Consider the following 19,373-nt stretch of genomic DNA (forward strand, 5'->3'; position numbering starts at 1 on the left):
CACACTGCTAGCAACCAAAGCAACTGAGAGGAGGTTTTCATTGGAGCACTCCAAATACAGGCCATTCTTTGTGACCAGTTTCACATGACAACTGAGACCAGCATCGGACAACCAATTGCCAACCGGTCAGGAAATACAACCTTCTCCCCTAGCGATTGGTGGTTTCCAGGGGGTCGCCAATCGGTCACTAACTTTAGGACTGTGTGGCTGGAGCCTAACTTATTTATGAGGTTCTGATTTGAAACTTTAATCTGAGTTATTTGGCTACTGTCATCTTATGTTATTTTCCTTTATTTCTTCTTATTCTTTAAAATTTTAAATGAAATGAAATAAGTGAGTGATGGATCTGGCTGAGAAACTGAGGACACTCACTCTCATAGGGTAGCACCTTGACTACAAAGTCACATGCTGCTTAATCATCGTTTAATTACTCTAGATTGGAGCATAATTTTAAAATTGTTTTATTAAACAACTAACTAACAACTTGGAACACAGCTACACACACATATACAAAACCAAAGCAGTTGCTACCTGCTCGTCAATAAAAAAGACAGGTTTAAGGCACTTTACTGTTAGCTTTATTTAACATACCTTAATTTTACATTAACTTGTAAAGATGGAGAGACCTTTGTCTTTGTACACTTACAAAACTTGGCTGCCGAACTGATCCAAAACTAAAAACACCATCTCATCATTTTTTAAAATGTATTTTAAGATTTTATTGATTAGTACAAAGACCTGAACGGCCTCTTTTCCAGCTACATCTCTGATCTCTTATACACACACTGCACTTTAAGGTCCTCAGGCAGTGGTCTGTTTTGTGCTCCAGAGGTCTGGCTGAAAACCAAAGCATACAAAGCATGTTCAGTCAAGGCTTCTCCAACAGTCTGCTTGAGTAAATCAGGTCAGCTGAATCACTGACCTCCTTTGTATCGTCTCTTAAAACAGACTTTTATGGGAGAGTATTCCTTTGTTTAGTTGAGTTTCAATTTAAAAATACACTTTTCAATATCAGAGGTGTAGTGGAACAGAAGCAAAAAGAAGCACGAAATGGAAAAACTCAATTAAAGTACCGTAGAATATCCTTCCTTACAATACTTTCTGATGGCTTATTTCAAAAGTGGAAACTCTGAAGGTTTAATAGTTGTTTTTGATTAGCAATACAGTAATTTATGCATAATTTAGAGCTGTGAGTTTTTGAGTAGTTTTGCTTATAATTGATGTAGATTTCTTGTAAGCGCCTCATCTGTGGCTACGCATGGAGTACACTTCCTGTCTAAGTAGAGCTTTTAGCAAATGCTTATTGTTTGTTGTTTTGAAATTAACCCATTTAACAAAGAGACCTAAAAAGACATGAAAAGACTGATATGATAATGACGTTTGTAACCTGACATGCTTTGATGGCTTATTTGCAGGAAGAAAGACGTTCATTCCCTCCTTTGGGTATCAGGTGACTGACAGTAAGCAGAGCAAAATATGTTGATAAGCTGAGTAAAAGAGGAAAGAAATCTCTGACAAATCCAAATTAAGCCTTCATTTTGGATCATTTCTTAGCAGGTGACAGTTAAAAAAAAAAAAAAAGCCTGATGCTCAAAAGCAGCAAACAGAAGAGAAATTTGTCTGAGATGAGGTCACCTTCAATGTTCCCATCCTATCAGAACCATGCATGAAGAACCAGAAGCGCAGGTGACACAGGCCGATGCTGGCAGGAAATGGACTCCTGGTTGTCACCTTGGCAACATCGCCCTCGTGCTGAATGGCTGAGTTTATATACAGGAAGTTCCCTCCACCACCTTTGGAGATAAACGCAGTACTTTACAATTGCAGAACATTTATGTAAGGCATGAGTAATATCTCAGTGCGATGAACGATGAAGCTGAAACGGCAAAAGAAAAGCCACAGCCAAACCCAGCTCAACCATCAAATTTCAGCTTTGCTGCAGGAAAGAAATCCAATAACCTTATTCTGCTGGTTCAAATATGCACGATATTTAGACGGAGGAAGGCTGTCGTTAAATGTATCCTGCAGCCAAAAGCTGCAGAGAGCTTCTTCAGCTCGGCTAGGCTTGGAGATGAGACAGCATGTGTGCGGTGCCAGAACAAAGTGGGAGTTTTCCACATGAGTTTAGGGGGATTTAAGGCCATCACAATCCACAGTGCACAAAAAAACCTGCTCACACCCACAACACAGATTCCGCTGCGGTGAATCAAATCATAAAAGTCAAAACAAAGTCTGTGCATCTATCCAGGCAGAGCTCGTTTTCCAAGAACGTGTACACGCATGTGCTCCATTACCTGATCCTATAACGACAGGATATTTGCAGAGTCATGCCTTTGTCCATGTGTTTTTAAGCTGTAAGATCACGAGTCCATCCAGCCCATCATTCATCCTTCCGATCAATAACCTCAAATGACCGATCAGGAATAGCAACCTAGTGACAGCCAGTACAAGGTGGAGTTACAGCTGCAACTCAGAAGACAACAGCTGGTTCATTGAGTGCACTGTCACCCATGAAAAATGCTGCTTTGTCCTCAGCATTATGGCTCTCATGTGGCATGCAGGGACAAAATAGCTGCTGTGTGTGTGTTTCTTTACCTCCTTACTTTCTCCTTAACAGTTTTCACCCGTGCGCTCCACTCATGCTGCTTGTCGTCCTCATTTCAAACTGGTCCGTCATCATTCAAGGCCTTAAATAAAAAGGGCGTGCTTGGAGAAGCCACTCGCTCATTTTCTCTACCCCTTACACAGCCTGAGACAGGAGTGAGCAATTGGTACAATTTTATGTTGCTCATGTCTTCAGAAACAATAGCTGCTAACTGTGCTGTGGCAGACAGATCTGTGGACGTGCACTCGTGCACATCTGTGCACAAGGGGATGGAGGAGAGGGGAGAGTTCCAGTTTAATCTTGGAGAGATGCTAAAGTGTATATTTACCAGTTTACTCATATTTAAACTTGCTCACATACAGCAATAACTGATTTAATCCCTGGGTAACAGCATATCAGTATACAAGTTAATATTAATAGTAGATGCCTGAATACATAAATGCACTGAGTTGCTGAAATGTGATTGGCTGATTAGATATTTGCATTAATAAGCAGTCGAGCAGGTGTAGTCAACAAATGTATTTTCAGCTGGTGAGTTATTGATGCCTTGAAGTCTTACGGAAATTTTGATTAACATTGCTTCGCATAAATGTGGGTAATTGTTGCCAAAGTGTCGTTACCTTTCAATTAATCAGTTTAAAAAACAATATTTGAAGCAGCTTTGCTTCATATGATAAGCAGGAATGCTGTTAAGCTCAGTTTGACTCAGACTGATATTGATCAGGAAGTATTTTTAACCCTGCCTTCATGTCGGTGTCACACAGTCCTATTTTCCAGCTGTCAAGTTGTAATTACAAAGGCGCTGCCAGAGAGCTGAAAACATGGAGGGTGTCAGGAGAATGCAGATGTTGTCTGCTCCTAATTTTGAGAAATTGTTTGTTTTTTCTGCCAGTGTTATTAACAGGAACAAACTAGGAGGCTGGCAGAAGCATCCGATCAGAAGATGCTCATATTGTAATTCTGGGTATCATGTAAGTGACACAAGGATGGAGGATTTTTTCAGACAAAGCCAAACATGAGGAAAACAGAATAAAACTACCCCTCGGTGGACTTTTCTATAGACTTTTTGGATAATTAAAGGAAATAAGCTCAGGGAAAATCAGTTTATGATACATTATTTGTTCAGTAAGATGATGCTCAAAAATTCTACTTTTATGAACCTCGATGCATAAATGGAACAACTTTTGTGTAGTTGGTTAGCGAGCGCCTTCTGTGGGTTACATAAAAGAACTTAAAAATACATTAGTGGAGTACTTCTATGTATTTTATGCCGTAAAACAACACATTGTGCTAATTTCAGACCTTATTGCAGCCAACCACCCAAAAAGCCATTATAAAAACCTTCGACTTACTTTGAGAAAAGGAAAGCAGAAGTAAAAGCACATTTTTCTTGTTGTGTATGGTCATATTTTTGGTAAGATTTTAGCAGAGAGCAGCTGCAGACCTTGGCTGTGGTCGGTGATAGGTCCAGCCCCTGGTGTCTCAGTACTGGAACCAATCCTCCAATCAAAGTCATCATCAGGGTCTTGAGAAAGTTGGCATCTCTCTTTCCACTGGTCTCCCTCCATGTTGAAGCTACAAGCACCTGGCGAGCTAATTATTTTGTCTGCCAGAAAGAAAGAAATTGAAAGATGAAAGGAAAGAGTTTGCAGTCCTGTTTCAAAGTTGTCCTTCTGCTCTCCAAGAAGGGACCTATTTATCATTTCTACTCACCGCAGTCAGCTTCGTCCGATTCATCAGCACAGTCGGCCTTGCTGTCGCACACCAGGTGGGACTCAATGCAGTGGCCGCTGCGGCACACAAAATCTGTGGGCGCAGGACAACCAACGGCCTCCACAGTGGCTAAAACACACAGATAATTACAATGAATAATCATAATTTCTATTATTCCTCAACAATTTCATCCCCATTTTCTAATCCAGACAAATTAAATCTGACATGAAATAAAATGCTGTGATGAACAATTTATTAATAAAACACAGACTTCCTGTGCTCAGCACCAAAGAACAGCAGCGGAGAAGAAGGTAAACAAACGCAGACAAAGGCCTGTCAGGGAAATCAAAGCCCCCTTCCTCCTGCACCGCCTTGTTTGAGATGGAACAGAGAGCAAGGAAAACAAATCAGGTGGATCACAGACAGCACACACACACATTAGCCACGTCTGTGCAGATGTGTGTGTGTGTGTGTGTGCGTGGTTAAACTTCAAAGGCAGCGACATTAAATGATGAGTGAAATGAGGAAAGAGTTGAATTTCATTCCGGGAGGTCAGTGGGGTTAAAACCCATCATATAATAAACTGAAAATCCATTTTAGCGAGCACTCAAAGTTGATGGAAGTTGTCTGTCTGTGTCATTTGGCTTTGGACAGACAATTTGTCTGCTTGTGTGTCTGCAGTCTGTTTTGATCTATGCCTCCGCTTAGATCTGCAGGTCAGTATTTATGTTCTCCTGTGTGTGTTTGTTTATACGTGTGCACTGGAGATGGAGATGGAAAAGAGTCGGCAGAGCAGGAAACATCCCCCCTGGTGCCCAGCCTTGTGCCAGGTCCTGTTTAATGTACAACATCTGTCTCAAACATAAATATCAAACGGCGTCTGTCAGCGACTGTCGTCCCAAAGACAATCAAACTCTCCTCTCGCTTCGAGACCCACCAGTTCTGCCTTTCTTTTTCTCTGAGTGTGCCGGCGGCAGAATCAATTTCATACTCCAAACTATCAGCTGGAAAGATCATAAAATAATTTCACAGCATAGTTATATCGCGCTTATGAAGCTTATTGGAAGAATACTTTGATAAAACGAAAGCAGAGAGGAAGGCTAGAGAGAAACTGAAAACAATTGAATCCACTTTGTGAAATTCAGGCTGAAATCTTTTTTAGTTTTTATTTTCTCAACCACTCTAACTGCTGGAGTTATTTATTTTGTTGCGTTAAGGCACCTGGGTTTGTGCGGGTTTACATCATGCATTGCTTTACTTTAATCTCACATTTACAAAGGGACTGATTCATGGGTCCAGCTTCTTTTAAAGGCGAGATTACGGCTATTCTCCAGACTTCAGCAAACATGAGCCGCTATGAACACAAAGTTAATAAAAGACATTTTCCTCATGCTTTTAAAAGTTTAGTTGAATTGAAGCTGCTTTTTAAATTTAAGAAGCAATAAGAAAGATTTGCACTGCCACTGTGCACAAAGCGACGGTAATATATGTGCAGGGGTTTGCTGAGCGCCAGCGAGCCTGTGATTACTTTACCAGGTGGTGAGATTTCCGGCTTTTGAAACTTTTCCTCTCCACTGCTCCTTTTTTTTAGGACAATGAAATTTAAAGACCCTTCCTATCTCCTCTGCTCACCTACGATAGTGCCTGCAGTGCGTTATTTATCATTTACCTTTGCTGGCTGCAATTCACAGTTATATAGTAAATTACTTGTAAACTATACCATTGAAAACTGCAGATGCAGATACATGTACATAAATAATATGTGATATAAATACACTGTCCAGCCCAACTAGATTTAACTAAGTAAAAAATGTAAGAGACGTTGATGACATTGGAGGTTTAGATTCAAGAACATTATGTTTCCCAAAAATGAGGTCAGCTGACTAAAAGAAGACAGAGTCAAACATTTTTACCATCAATGGATTTTTTTCTTCCCTGATGACAGCTGTATATTCCAGGATGAATATACCAGGATTCACCGGGCTCAAGTTGTGAAAGAGTGAGACATCATTTTCACACATGGATTGGCCGCCACAGAGTTCGCATCATAATCCCGCTCAAAATCTTTGGGATCTGCTGGAGACGACTTTACGCAGCACTTCCAACTTTTCGATCATGACTATAAGTGGCAAAAAATAACGTGATTCTAAATGGGAACAAATGTTGTGACAATAAGCTTATCAGATGTGTGCTGCCATCAAAGATAAAGGTGTGCGTTACTTTCTTTCGACTGTGCAGCTTTTAACACTATTCTATCTTTGCCCGTTGCTTTGTGCCTAATAATTGGTCACAATATTTCTCACCTTGTCTTTTGTCATTGGTGTAAGAATCCACGGTCATTTTTTATTTGGTTAAATTGTGCTTTTGCTTAGCCGATTTTGAAATAGTTTACTTCTAATTAAAATTCACTAATTCTATTTTATTGTATTTCAGTTCAGTTTTTTTTTCCTTTTTAAGATATTTGTTTTAATAATAAGAATAATAATACAATACATACATAATACAATTTTACTTTGTTTACATATACACCATTATATGTATTTAACCTATTATGTTTTTTTGTGTTTAACTTCATTTTCTTTTTTAAATTAACTGCAATAACAAAAGAAATACCCAAATCACTTCTCCAGGTCGCTTGTTTTAAGCTAAATGCTAACAGCAACATGCAATTTAAACATGCTAGAATTTGCTGGTTATCAGTCATTTTCCATATATCTGCCAAAAGCATCTTTAAAAAAAAATTTAATTAAAAAAAAATAAATGCCTGCTTGCACGTTCATAATTGTACGCAGGCATTTAATTGACATAACTCATTTTTACATCACTACAACTTTTACATTTTTATTAAAGTCCATAAATGCTTTGATGCTGGTTCAACCCATTTTAAATTAGTGTTCAAAAGCGTTATATAATCAATAGCTTTTTTAAAATGTACATTTAAAAATGACATGTAATCATAATAATATTGAACAAACAATCGTTTGGAGCAAAACCATCAGTGACAAAATGAGCAGTAATAGAAATGCTAGTAATATTGTCATTAATCTCCCCAGGTGTATGAAACATGGGCTTATAGTGACCCAATTTCACCTGAAATTTGCCTTCATAGTGCTTTCATAATTATTTTATTGTAGTCCAGTCTATATGCAAAACTTGTTGTGTACTGTTTGTGCATGCTACCTACTTGGGGCACAGTCTATGTACTCCAGGTCATCTAAGGCCGCTCCACCGCTCACGTCCTTTAGGCGCACCACCTCAAATATGACTTCAAAGTTCCTGAGCTTCCTCAGGGGGATCTCTGCTCGGTTCCACTTATTGCCCTGATGTCCCGTTTGATTCCACACCTCCTTTAAATTATTCTCCATCTGTGGAGAAGAGCAGCGATGAACAAAAAGAGGCTCATGTGGTAGCATTTCACATACTATGGTGCTGCAGTCTCATTTCAAAGAGCTACAGCAGTCATTACCGTCAGAAATTTTTTTTTCAAGCTTTAAGCCTCATGTCGAGAGTGAAGAACTTCTTGGTCAAAACGTGCTGAATCAGATATGTGGACAGAGTGCTGCTGCTGAGAAAAAGCGAATGGCATCTAAGAGAAGTCATTAAACTCTCATTAGCATTAGCATAACATTGTAGTAATAATTCCCCCGCCTTGAGACCTGCGACTCACATTTAAACCCTGCTTTCTGAGTATAGTAATAGATTTCTCTCATGTCACATATGGAACATATTAAAAGACAAACTGACGTGTATTCCTCTGTAATCCCACTATGCCTTTTCCCATGGTACTTGCCAGGCACTAAATCATGACTAATACAGCTTGGAAACAGCAAATTTGACTTTGGGTTTAGTGGACGTGCCTTTTGACGAGCCGGCATCTCATCGCTGGTTTTTATTGTCATGTCAAAAGCATCAATGGGACTTTTATAAAGCTCTCTCACTTCATATTAAAATACTTTGGGCATAAGAGTAACAGGATCTAGCGAGGTGATGGTGAAGGTAGTAGAAAATGCAATGGAATTTTAACAATAGTGTAGTTCAGATAAGATAAAACAGAACCGTACTCTACATACACCGATTTTAAAAAGTAATGCTGAATGTTAGATGAAGTGGATTAAAGAAAAAACAAAACTCGAGAAACTAAAGAATAAATATATCAAGACAAAAAGTATCAACAAGAGTACAATGTCAAAGTAAAGTCTTCAAATTGTTGTTGCATGCTCCGGTCAAGCCAACAAAGACAAATAAAGTAACTAAGTATAATTAAAGATGAGTAAAAAAAAAATCCTGAGAAATTAAAACTCGGCATGAATGTTTGGGATTATTTACTTAAAGATTTCTCACCTAGATTATGTAATAAAAAGATAGAACTACCTGAAGTCTTTGGGCTCATTAACTGTGGGGACGATGGTCCTGTGATGGTTAAGAAAGAAGTGTGATCCGTGTTCAGCCTGAAAAAATGTTTACTTAAATAGAAGCGGTGGTGCATAAAACACTGTGTTTTGCTACTGTATACAATGTTGTACTTATGGCAGATGATCCAAGTCAGTAAAGTACTGCAGATCATTTCCTGAATTTGTTCATCTAATGTGATCCTCATCTTTGTTCAAACACGAAACCCTTAAAGCTGAAAACCTTCCCATAAAATATCTGCATCTGTATGTCGCTTGTGGAAGATTTTCTGTTTATTTGAGTATTTCATTTGAGGATGAATGGTTACATTGTTGCTCCTTGTTTGGCCAAAGGGGATGAAACAAATCCCTGACTGCATGTCTAACCAGCCCCACTCGGTTTTAGCTGAAACCTTTTCTGTTTTCAATAACGGGACCAGAATGAAGCAAAACAGACTGCTTAGCAGAACGCTTCTGTGGGCTAGCAAGACAAAAATGACATGCTTGGTTTATCAAAAATGTTTTCAAACTGTGTAACGTCATCAGGGATGTGGTATAAGTGTTTAGGTTGGCAACAGTGTGTCTGAATAACTCGCCCATCTACAATAAATAGCAGCACATGGCCACTTTTAAAACTTTTATTGAAAGAATGTGGAACCGCTTGGAGTTGGTGTAGCTGAAGAGTCTCTGATGGGGTTAGATCTGCAAAAGCATTGAGCCAAGAATAAGAATGAAGTGTAAGAAATGGCAACTAATTGTTGGCAAACTGAGCCAGTATGGATCAAGACTGACTTTGTACAACTTTTGAGAAAAATACCCAAACATCTATAAGGTACGGAGCAAAACTTATACAGCAGCACTTCTCCAGACCTTCCGAAGGTCTTTCAAAGTTTCTCTTTTTCTTTGATCTACTTTTTTACTCCTTTTCTGTCCAGTCCTTGAACCTCCCCAAGGTCATGGTGAAGAGAGAGCTAAGTGTAAAAGCGAAGCTCTCAATTTACCGGTCGATCTACATCCCTACCCTCACCTATGGTAGTGACCGAAAGAACGAGATCGTGGATAAAAGCGGCAGAAATGAGCTTCCTCCGGGTGGCTGGCCTCTCCCTTAGAGATAGGGTGAGAAGTTCAGCCATCTGGGAGGGGCTCAGAGTAGAGCCGCTGCTCCTTCACATCAAAAGGAGCCAGCTGAGGTTGGAAAGGCTTTGGTGTTCCCCTGGAGAAGCTGGAGGAGGTGGCTGGGGAGAGGGAGGTCTGGGCTTCTCTGCTTAGGCTGCTGCCCCCACGACCCGGCCCCGGATAAACGGAAGAAGATGGATGGATGGATGTTTTTTATTTGTTTGTTGAGCCACTTAACACTGACCTGATGAATCATTTAAAGGGATGAACCAGTATTATGTATATACAACTTAGCAAAGAACCAATTTTTGGTATTTTTAGGCACTTTGTTACAGCAACCATGAAAACATATAATTCGTTTTCTTTATTTTTCAGCTAAATCTTTGAAAAATACCAAAAATAAGCCAGTTTGGAATAGATAAAATTGTATTTTTCACCAACAAGATGAATCCAGAAGAGCTGTTAGTCATTGGCTATATTAGGACACACTACACACCATGAGGAATACAGTCCTTGAATAAATGGTTCCCATTTTCCTAGAAAAAATTATATATATCTATATCTCTATATATGTATCTATCTACCTCTCTATCTCTCTATGTATATATATGTATATATAAAGCCTTTTGCATAGTATTGTATATTCTGCTTTGTTCTGCCTCTAGAATATCAGTTATAGTTGAAACTCAATCTTAGGTTCAGGTCAGTACGGAGAAGAGCATTAATGGGGGTGCATATAGATTTAACTACCTATTCTGCAGAAGCTCATGAGTCTGATATTAATACTGCTGTAGCTCTAATAATTTACGACGGCTTCCTCGTCCTCTGCTCTTTGTAAAGGTGATGGGAAAACTGCAGGTCTATAGCGTCACATAATTATTCAGTTTTAAGGGCAGTGCTGCAGTGGGGAATGAGTCGCAGGAGTGTGAAATAAACACCACCCCTAACAAAATAAAGCAGCAAACATGCTGCACTTGAGGTGGCAATATGTGACCAGAGGCTCGACTGCAGTGAAAGGAAACCTGGTGTAATATACTCAGACGCAGAGGACAAGCAATGTCACTTTCTACTCTGCGGTTGGAAAGCCTATTAAAATGCACCCTTGGGTGAGGCTTGCACAGACTGTCTTCTCTCTTTATGCCAGTGAAGCCCTGGCTTGAAATAATCTTGTTACTGTGAGAGTAGAGCGTACATTAATAGGCAGCGTTGCAGCAGGACTTATCCAGATTTATGCCACGGAGTAAAGGCCCAATCCATAAAAGCAGCCAGAGAGCGAGTGACGAGCGCGCGTTACAGGCATACGTAGCTCACATTTGATGCCTGGGTGGCATATCAATCGAGGCATTTATTCGATCAATTTGAAGCATCATTTCCTGAGCTTGCAGACAAGGCAGCGCAAGCCGCCAATTCGGTTTGCTCAAAGTGAAGAGAGGATATACATTTGCATAATTTCTTTTTATTATCCCTCAGTAAAAGTCAGGATGCAAGAAACAGAAGAAAGAAACAACGTTGTGCTCGCAACAAAAAGCTTCTTTTATTGAAACTGTGAAATCCTTGACGTCTTAACCGTATACTGAATGTTCCACAAAACTAAAATCCAATTTGTATTCATGGCTTTTTCATTTTATGAAACTGCTGGCAGCTGTTTTCTGTCAACTTACCTTTTAGTCAAATCACAAGTTTTTTTTCTTTACACTCAGTCTTTCCTTACTTAAAAAAATATTTCCATGTTTCACCAGGGACAGATTTGCATATTGTTTCCGTGACGAGAAACACGCACAAATGATTAGCCTCGTCATGCTATATTTTACTCGAGCAGAACGTCCTCTCTGTGGCTGACCGGCAGATGTTTGGCTCACCATAATCGCAGGCTGCATCTGAACCCACAACACCATATATAACTATATTAATGAGCAAACAGCTAGCTATGTAGTAATTTTGCTGTCATCGTTATGGTAGGCTGACTCAAAGTGCATCAGTCAGTAAGGCAAACAAACAGCCTATTATGAAAAATACACGGCAGGGAAAGTAAAATATTTCTTCCATGAAAAGAGGAAGAGTTCATCTCTCCAAGATGAAACTTTTATACTGCTGAGACAGCCAAGGAAATGGGGTATAACGAAAAATACGAATTACATTATTTTCCTTTGTTAGCATAGTCCCATTTCTGTTTTAATTCTGTTCCAGACTTTATTTTTTTTCACCAAACTTTAATTGCCCCATCTCATCCCTGACCCCTCAAAAAGTTACAAATGTTTAAACTTTAAAGTTGCACAAGGCAAAAATTAAGAAAAAAAGGCCCGACTTTGTAAACAGGGGACTCTCCTTCTGTAGTTTCTGTCTCTCTCTAAGACCCGCCCACTAGGAAGTGGCTAAGGTCAGCGTTACCACTGGTAGCACGAGGCAATACCTGGACCCTACATAGCTAGGCCAACTCCTCCAGGACTGCACATCAACATGTGTCATTGCCAAAAGGTTCTTTTGTATTTCCCAGTTCAGTCTGAGAAGCATGGAGACAAGCGGTTACTACAGGTCTGTATAGGCCAATTAGCGGGACTGTTATCTGCTTCATTGTGCAAGAAAGAACAGGATGAGCACTGCTAAAGCTATAGAATGACCTCCACCAGGCCACTGGTGTGATTGCCTTTGACCAAACAATGAGAAACAGAGGTGCACACAGACCTCTACACCCTAACTGCAATTAGATATCAGGATAAAATGCTTGAGCAACTCTGGGACATTATATATTTCAGTCCTTCCGATACTGCCAGGTTGCACCTCCGACTGTCCAGGAGATCAGTGATGCCCTGGTCCTATCTCGGAGGAGATCCTCTAGGACATCATCCATCATCTCATAGGAGAATGCATGTATACATACATACATAAATGGATGTAGACACATTAGAAGGAGTGTTGCTGGAAGTTTGAAGATTGGCAGGTACATTAATGCTACTTAACTCACTCTTACACCCCATCTTTATTCAGTTTGCTCTGCTGCTGAGGACAGACACTTCATTAGTGTGATGACTAATGACTAAAAGAAGCAGTTCACACGGCTGGTGATATAAATAGAGCCGCCTGTTGAGCCCCTTGTGAACTTCATGGGAGGGGGGGAGGCTTGCCATGTAAATACAATCCCCTCCCTTTCACTCTTATTATCATAAGCTTTTTTGTTGTTCAGTCACCCTTTAAAGATGCATAGTATACACTATATTTACACTGTGATGCTTGCAGAGAGTGTGAGCGTGTTTGTGTGTTTTTATTGCCCTGCCTGTGCAAATGTGTGTGCATGCTAGTATTTATGTAGCTGCAACATCCGGACTATAAAAGTGCTCTAATGTTGTAACTTATAGCACAAACCAATAATCTGTAAGTGCTTATGTCTTTGAACCCTCTAGGTCATACATGTACTTATCATCATTTATGTGTCATAGGAAGCTATAGCCACATAACACTTGAGGCATTTTGGTTTTATTTGCCTGTCTCTCTCCCTCACACACACAGAGACAGCCACCAACACACAAACACACACAGAGGGCCTCTGAACTCTCCACCCACTACGTCTGTGTCTCTAAGTGTAAATGAGTCCAGCACCTCATTTTAAAGCACAGAGCTGACCTTCTTTAAAAGGCCAAATTTTACATTTTCAACCCATATGTGAAAGAGGGTGCACATTTAAAAATAGTCCACATGCATTTATCATCTCCTGCCTCTCGGAGAGCCTCATAATCAATCCAACAGCCGGCTGGATGACTGGGGGACTGGGCAAATCCCATCATGATAGCAGTATCCAGTCTACAGCAGGCTTTAATGTACAATCAATAGTAAAGACTATTTATCTAATGATTGAGACAAAAACAGCATCAGTAAGTGTAACGTGTCCATCCAAGCATGTGATCAGTGAATGAGTAACATAACGAGGTTGTTTTTTTTTGTTAATGTGCAGCCACAATCATTCAATGTGTTTTAGTTTTTGTTCACAAATGAAGAACAATGAAACAAACAGCAAGGGATAAAAGTAGGTTTTTAAAATTACCATTAGAAAGAACTATATAGAAACAACAGGCACACATACTCATTATACACAAATTTCACCACATTCCCATAGGGTCTTAGCAGTGTTTTTTATTTTATAAAGACACCTCAAATGTGTTTGTATGTTTATATTTTTATAATTAAAAGTTAAAGTAGCAGAAACATGTCAGAGACAGGCATAAGCCACAGTTTGCTTTTCTTCTGTTTCTCTCTTCATGTTTCTTGTGTTTTGTTTTTCCCGTTGCTGATGTTGTTTACCCCTGCCCGAGTTTTTAATTGTTTCCTCTACGTGTTTCCTCTGCGTATGTATTCCAGTATTGTGCCATTTTTTTGGCAGTCATTTCCTGTTTTATTTGTGTAATCACTTTCCCTATGCGTATTAGGGTGTTTTATTCCTCTTTCTGGTGCTCTTGCGATTGCCTGCTCTTGTTCCTTATTACCCTGCTCTCTGGAGTGTGTAATTTTTTTCAGGGCTTCATAGTTGCTCTGGTTCAGTTATTGCTCCCATTAGATGGCTTTTCTCTTTGGATGTTTTGTTTGGTTGGGTTTTTTTTTTTTTCCTTTGCTTTCTTTCTTTCTTTCTTTCAGCTTCCTACCAAAATCTGTCTGCCATGTGTGTTTGAATGTGGATCCTCCTTGAAATGAACTTGAACAGCCTTTTATTTTGCATGAGCAATGATATGTAAATGTTTGAAAAAGGAGGTACTACAAATAAATAACTAAACACATTTATATTAGCATTTTTGTTGCAGATGGCATAAAAAGTTCCTGAAGTGCCACACATGCAGAAAAATGATCTGCTACACCTTCCTGCAGAGGAATGAATCTTGTCAAGCACAGCAGCAGCACCTTCTGTTTGAGTCATACCTGATAAAGTGAAATAAAGTTTAGAGTAAATAGACTAGAGGATGGAGGCCAAACCCACCAGAGTTTATATGGCAGAAAAGTCCAAATAGAAATTTTAATCCCTCAGAATCAGCCATGTGTACAGAAACTTGATGGGTAAGAAGAACTGCAAGCTGCCAAAGAGAGAATCTTCCCAGATGCTCAGAACCAACTACAACCTCCCTCTATAGATCAAACACCTCCTGTCTTTTTTACAAATACAGACACCACGATACAGCTGCACTAATTTGATGTCATTTCTGTCTATATGCAGATGCATTACCTTGATCAGAAGCCGGATGCTTCCCGAGGCCTTGTGGGAAATGTAGTACCAGAAAGAGAGCTTGCAGATGGCGCTAGACTCTTTCCACACAGAGCTTCTAATATGAGCTTTATCGCCTTTCAGTCCCACTGGTGTTGCTTCCAAATAGACAAAATGCCCTAAAGGGAGAGAAATGAGGGAAAGTGATGAAGGAGAAAGGCACTGAGCCAGCAAGTGAGCACAGAGGTTGAAAACTATCTCTGCACTGGTGGCTCTGACAAATCACATGAAGGTCACAAAACGTGTTGGGGGAAGGAGGGCCAAGAGTTACGGGGTAATCTCTGACACATCTTCTAATGTCTCACTGCCTTTGGCACAGGGGAGCACTCAAACTTTTTCAGCCAAGTAGAGAAAGGAGAAAGTAGGAAAATGAATGAATGAGAAATAAAGAAAGTGTATCTTCTTTGCACTCAGCATTAGCGACATTAATAATAATAATCTTACATCGGGTTTTTTTGTAGTACATGGCTTTTGTATCGCTGTTACTGAATATTTTAAACACACTTAAAGTTTAGATATAATTCTTCTGATTTTCATGGAATCAAACTCAATTTTTTATGGTCTACATTTTTCAGCAGAATATTAAGATTCAGTCGACCACCAGTCGGTTTTAAGTTGGCTTTTCAAGAAATGATGCAGCATGTAATCTGGTGTTCCCACAGCTAGATCAGAACTGTATTAAGACTTTCACTGTGAAGCACTTAGTGGGAATGTAATATATTTCTCACCACAGTTTGCAATAAACATGAATGCCTCTGCAAGACATCCTCATTTTTGGTGTTTTTGCAGATAACAAAGTAATGGGAGAAGAAGCCACAGCAGGGTATTCTTCTTCTCCTCCTCCTCCTCCTCCTCCTCCTCGTCCTCTGTAACAAACTCCCTTTTCTCTGCTCTGTTGTTGTCTGGTTACGGCTGTTATTGCTGACTGACTTCTTTATTAGAACATTATTTGTCTGGCTGCACAGTAAACTGACTCAGAAAAAGCTTTTTGTTTTGTTTCTTCACAGAAAAGCTGTTTAGCAAGTGTTTCTTGTAGTATTTACCCATACTTGCTGTGACTGTTATTCTGTTTGGCAAGGTTTGAAATGATTTATTAAAGCAACAGATATGTCTCTGAGCTCATCACTCCCTGCACATATCTTACACATAGAAATTGGAGAGTGATGGGAAAAGTTGCCCCCAGAGCTTGCAGGAGGATGCTGGTGATGCAGGACAGGAGCGCTGACATGCCAAAGAGAGGGAGATGGGAAATCGGCAGATGTTAAATCCTAATTTGAGGGTGCGTTTGGTAAATGACATGAGGAAAGTGCGGCATGTTACGTGTGCATGACACAGCACGCACGGGGGTCAGCCAGCAAGCTAGCAGACTTAGCTTCAACAGCAGCTCGTGTCACATTTGAAATCTTTTGCACATCCTTAAGAGCAACTGGGTGTGGACATGAGACCTCTGACGGGAGTGTCCTGCAGTCACTGTAATGTTTGCAGCACATCTTTTGGGTTAAGTTTGTTTGGGGATGTGACCTCCATGGATCAGTCAGGGCACACAAACGCTCGATAAGATCAGGGTCTGGAAAGTTTGCAGGCCGGGTCAAGGTATCTGCCTTTTTGTTGCATTCCTTGAGCTGTTTTACTTTTTGTGGAGGCTGGAAAGGCTGCAGCCATCCTGGGAATCCCTTCCCTGCACACAATCTGACTTTTAAAAATAGTTTCTAAATGCCAGTTCACATCCAGCAGGCGTCTTGGACTTCTTAGTAAAGGAAGGTTTGTGTGCAAGATTTGCTATGCATTATCCTTTTAATAAAAAAAGATGCTGTCAGAAGCTCTGCATTTATTATTTTTTTATTTAGCAGTGTTTCACCAGATGCTCTTCATGAAGTAACCCCAAGGGGATTTGGACCTCTGGATTCAAAAAAGGAATCTTTTGCTTCCCAAGCGAGTGTGCTAACTAATGATTAGAACAAAATAAAAAGATCTCCTGCTTTGCTGTCCATTTCTTATCTGATCAGTTAGCTTCACCTCAGGGTTATAATGGGAACATTGGGAAGCACGGAGGTGATGGCTATGCAACAAATGACAGCTAATTTAAACTCAAATGGCATAATTGCATTGCTAATTGCTAAACAAATTAGATAACAATGAAATGGCATATTAAAAAACAAAATCATGTGCATTTGTTTCTTATTGCAATCATCTGAGGCTCTAAGTGGACCAGTATGGTATGTGGAAAAACATCAGCATCTGTCCAGTTTTGACTGGGGAATAATATTAGCCATGTTTGCTGGGTTGCCACGAGGTGCTGGTTTGGATCAGTATCAAAGTAGGAGATACATGCAGGAGGCTGCATAATAAAAATTAGCTTAAGTGATAAGTAATTTATGTGTATTGCTTTTTTGGCATGCACAGAGTAAAGTGGAATTTTAGCCTTGAATAAATCACCTGGTGCGCTTTCACATGCTGAGAAGAAACTCATTGATTTTGTCTGTAAAGTTACAAAAGCGTGAATTAAACATGGTGGAGAGCCATTTGGCCCAAGCAGGTAAAATTTGAAAAATCATTCATTCTGATTATACAAAGCCACTCACAGCACAGATGCACCTGCTAAATTATGCAACGGTAATTAAAGAATTGTTCTTTTTAATGAGAAACGGTGGTAAAAAGAAAAATCCTACAACTTTAAATGTGTACAGAGTTCATAGTGTACCAGAAAATGCAAACTCATACCATACTCATTCATCAGCGTGTGATCATACGGAGGCCGTATGCTTTGGACAGACCCAGTGCCCAGCACCCAGTGAAAATTATCAGCAAGGGAGCTCTTCCACCCACAGCGTCCGTTCTCAAAGGTGCACGAAGTCCCACAATGCTTCTCATCAGTTCCATCGCCACAGTCATCCGTGAAGTCACAGCTTTGCCATGGAGCGAAACACCTGCCATTTTCACAAGGCAGGAAGCCCGAAGGACAGGACCCTGACAATAAAACAACAAAAAAAAAAAGAAATACACCTCAGACGCGAATGTAGCGAAGTAGCATATTTTTTCTAAAATATATGACAGGTCGCCAGTCGTCCTGGATCTTTGGAACTCACTACCACTTCACCTCCATCAGCCAGACCATATTACACATTTTCAATCACATGTTAAAGCCAAACTGTTCAGCATATAAACTATAACTTATATTTTTTATATGTATTATTCTGGGATTTTAAATATTTCTTGCTATTGTGTTTTTTGTGGATCTTGTTAATTTTGTGGAGTCAGGCCAGCTTGAGTGTTTTGAAAAGAGCCAACAAATAAAATTTATTGTCATTATTATTATTATTGAGCGTCCCATAAAATAACACCACCTCTGGATCGACGCACTGTAAAGGTCAGTGTCGAGCTTCATCTCCATATTCTTCTTATATTTGTCTGTACTGCTATCACATATATACTGTATATATGAACTGTATATGATTTTTGTTTTATCCATACAAAACAGGTATAAGAACCAGACTGCAGGAAGTCATTGCTTCTCACCAAGAAATAATATCGTTTGCAAAACTGAAAACTGTTTTCCAGACACTGTATGTTAATTATGTATGTTCATTTAGAAGTTTACATGTGCAAAGCTAGCAGGCTGCTGCTGCAGGTTAATATTTAAAGTAAAGCAATTTGTGCATTTCCTAAAACATCCAGCTTTTCTGTTATGAATTACAAAGTGCAATAAAAATGTTGTGCCTAAAGGAGTTTCAGCAAAATAACTACTGTGTGCTTCACCAGATTAGACAGCACCGCATGAGTTGAGCATTAACTTTGGAGCGTAAGCAGTCAACTCAAGAGAGGGGGACCGTCTGCATGTGGCATCGGGGGCTCTTTAAGAGGCTTAGGAAGACAAAAGGGCATGGGGCTATAAGAATGAAACACTGTATGATCTGGTGGCTGGAGAAGGCTGGAATCTGCTTCTTTTGGAGCCAAACATTCCAGTGGGGTCAGTGCTTAGCTTAAGGGAGTGTTACAAAGAGAGATGAGGCGTGATGAAGAGGGGCGGTCCTTGTAATTAAAGGAGAGAAAGGGGTATAAGTCCTTCCTAATCCTTTGTTCCTCTTCAAATGCACAGGACCAGAAGCAATGTGCCCCACAAAGGCATATAGGAAGCCAGGAAGCCACAGCTCCCAGCTGCTCTGCTACGTACTGAGCCTGTACGTGGATTTATTTCAAAGATCAGCTAGCAGCATACTGCTAAACCCACAGGAGTGGCTACCGCTCTGCTCCTGTGAATGCACACTAATTCATTTGTCCTCATTAATTCCTGCTTATATCTTGTTACTTG

General features: G+C 39.9%; 1 protein-coding gene across 1 annotated transcript in view; it reads right to left on the reverse strand.

Moving 5' to 3' along the window:
- The window catches only part of malrd1 (MAM and LDL receptor class A domain containing 1), a 66,338-nt gene that overhangs the window by 12,337 nt on the left and 34,628 nt on the right, over positions 1-19,373 (reverse strand). Inside the window, exons 19-24 of the mRNA XM_014330317.2 lie at positions 17,786-18,031; positions 15,026-15,183; positions 7,503-7,683; positions 4,319-4,447; positions 4,050-4,211; positions 1,636-1,793 (exon numbers count right to left, since the gene is read on the reverse strand). Coding sequence (XP_014185803.1) covers positions 1,636-1,793; positions 4,050-4,211; positions 4,319-4,447; positions 7,503-7,683; positions 15,026-15,183; positions 17,786-18,031 — 1,034 coding nt within the window. The remainder of the gene's footprint in view (positions 1-1,635; positions 1,794-4,049; positions 4,212-4,318; positions 4,448-7,502; positions 7,684-15,025; positions 15,184-17,785; positions 18,032-19,373) is intronic.

This window comes from Haplochromis burtoni, unplaced genomic scaffold, assembly GCF_018398535.1.
Source record: "Haplochromis burtoni strain Fernald_Lab_line unplaced genomic scaffold, NCSU_Asbu1 Contig_757, whole genome shotgun sequence".
NCBI classification, from domain to species: domain Eukaryota; kingdom Metazoa; phylum Chordata; class Actinopteri; order Cichliformes; family Cichlidae; genus Haplochromis; species Haplochromis burtoni.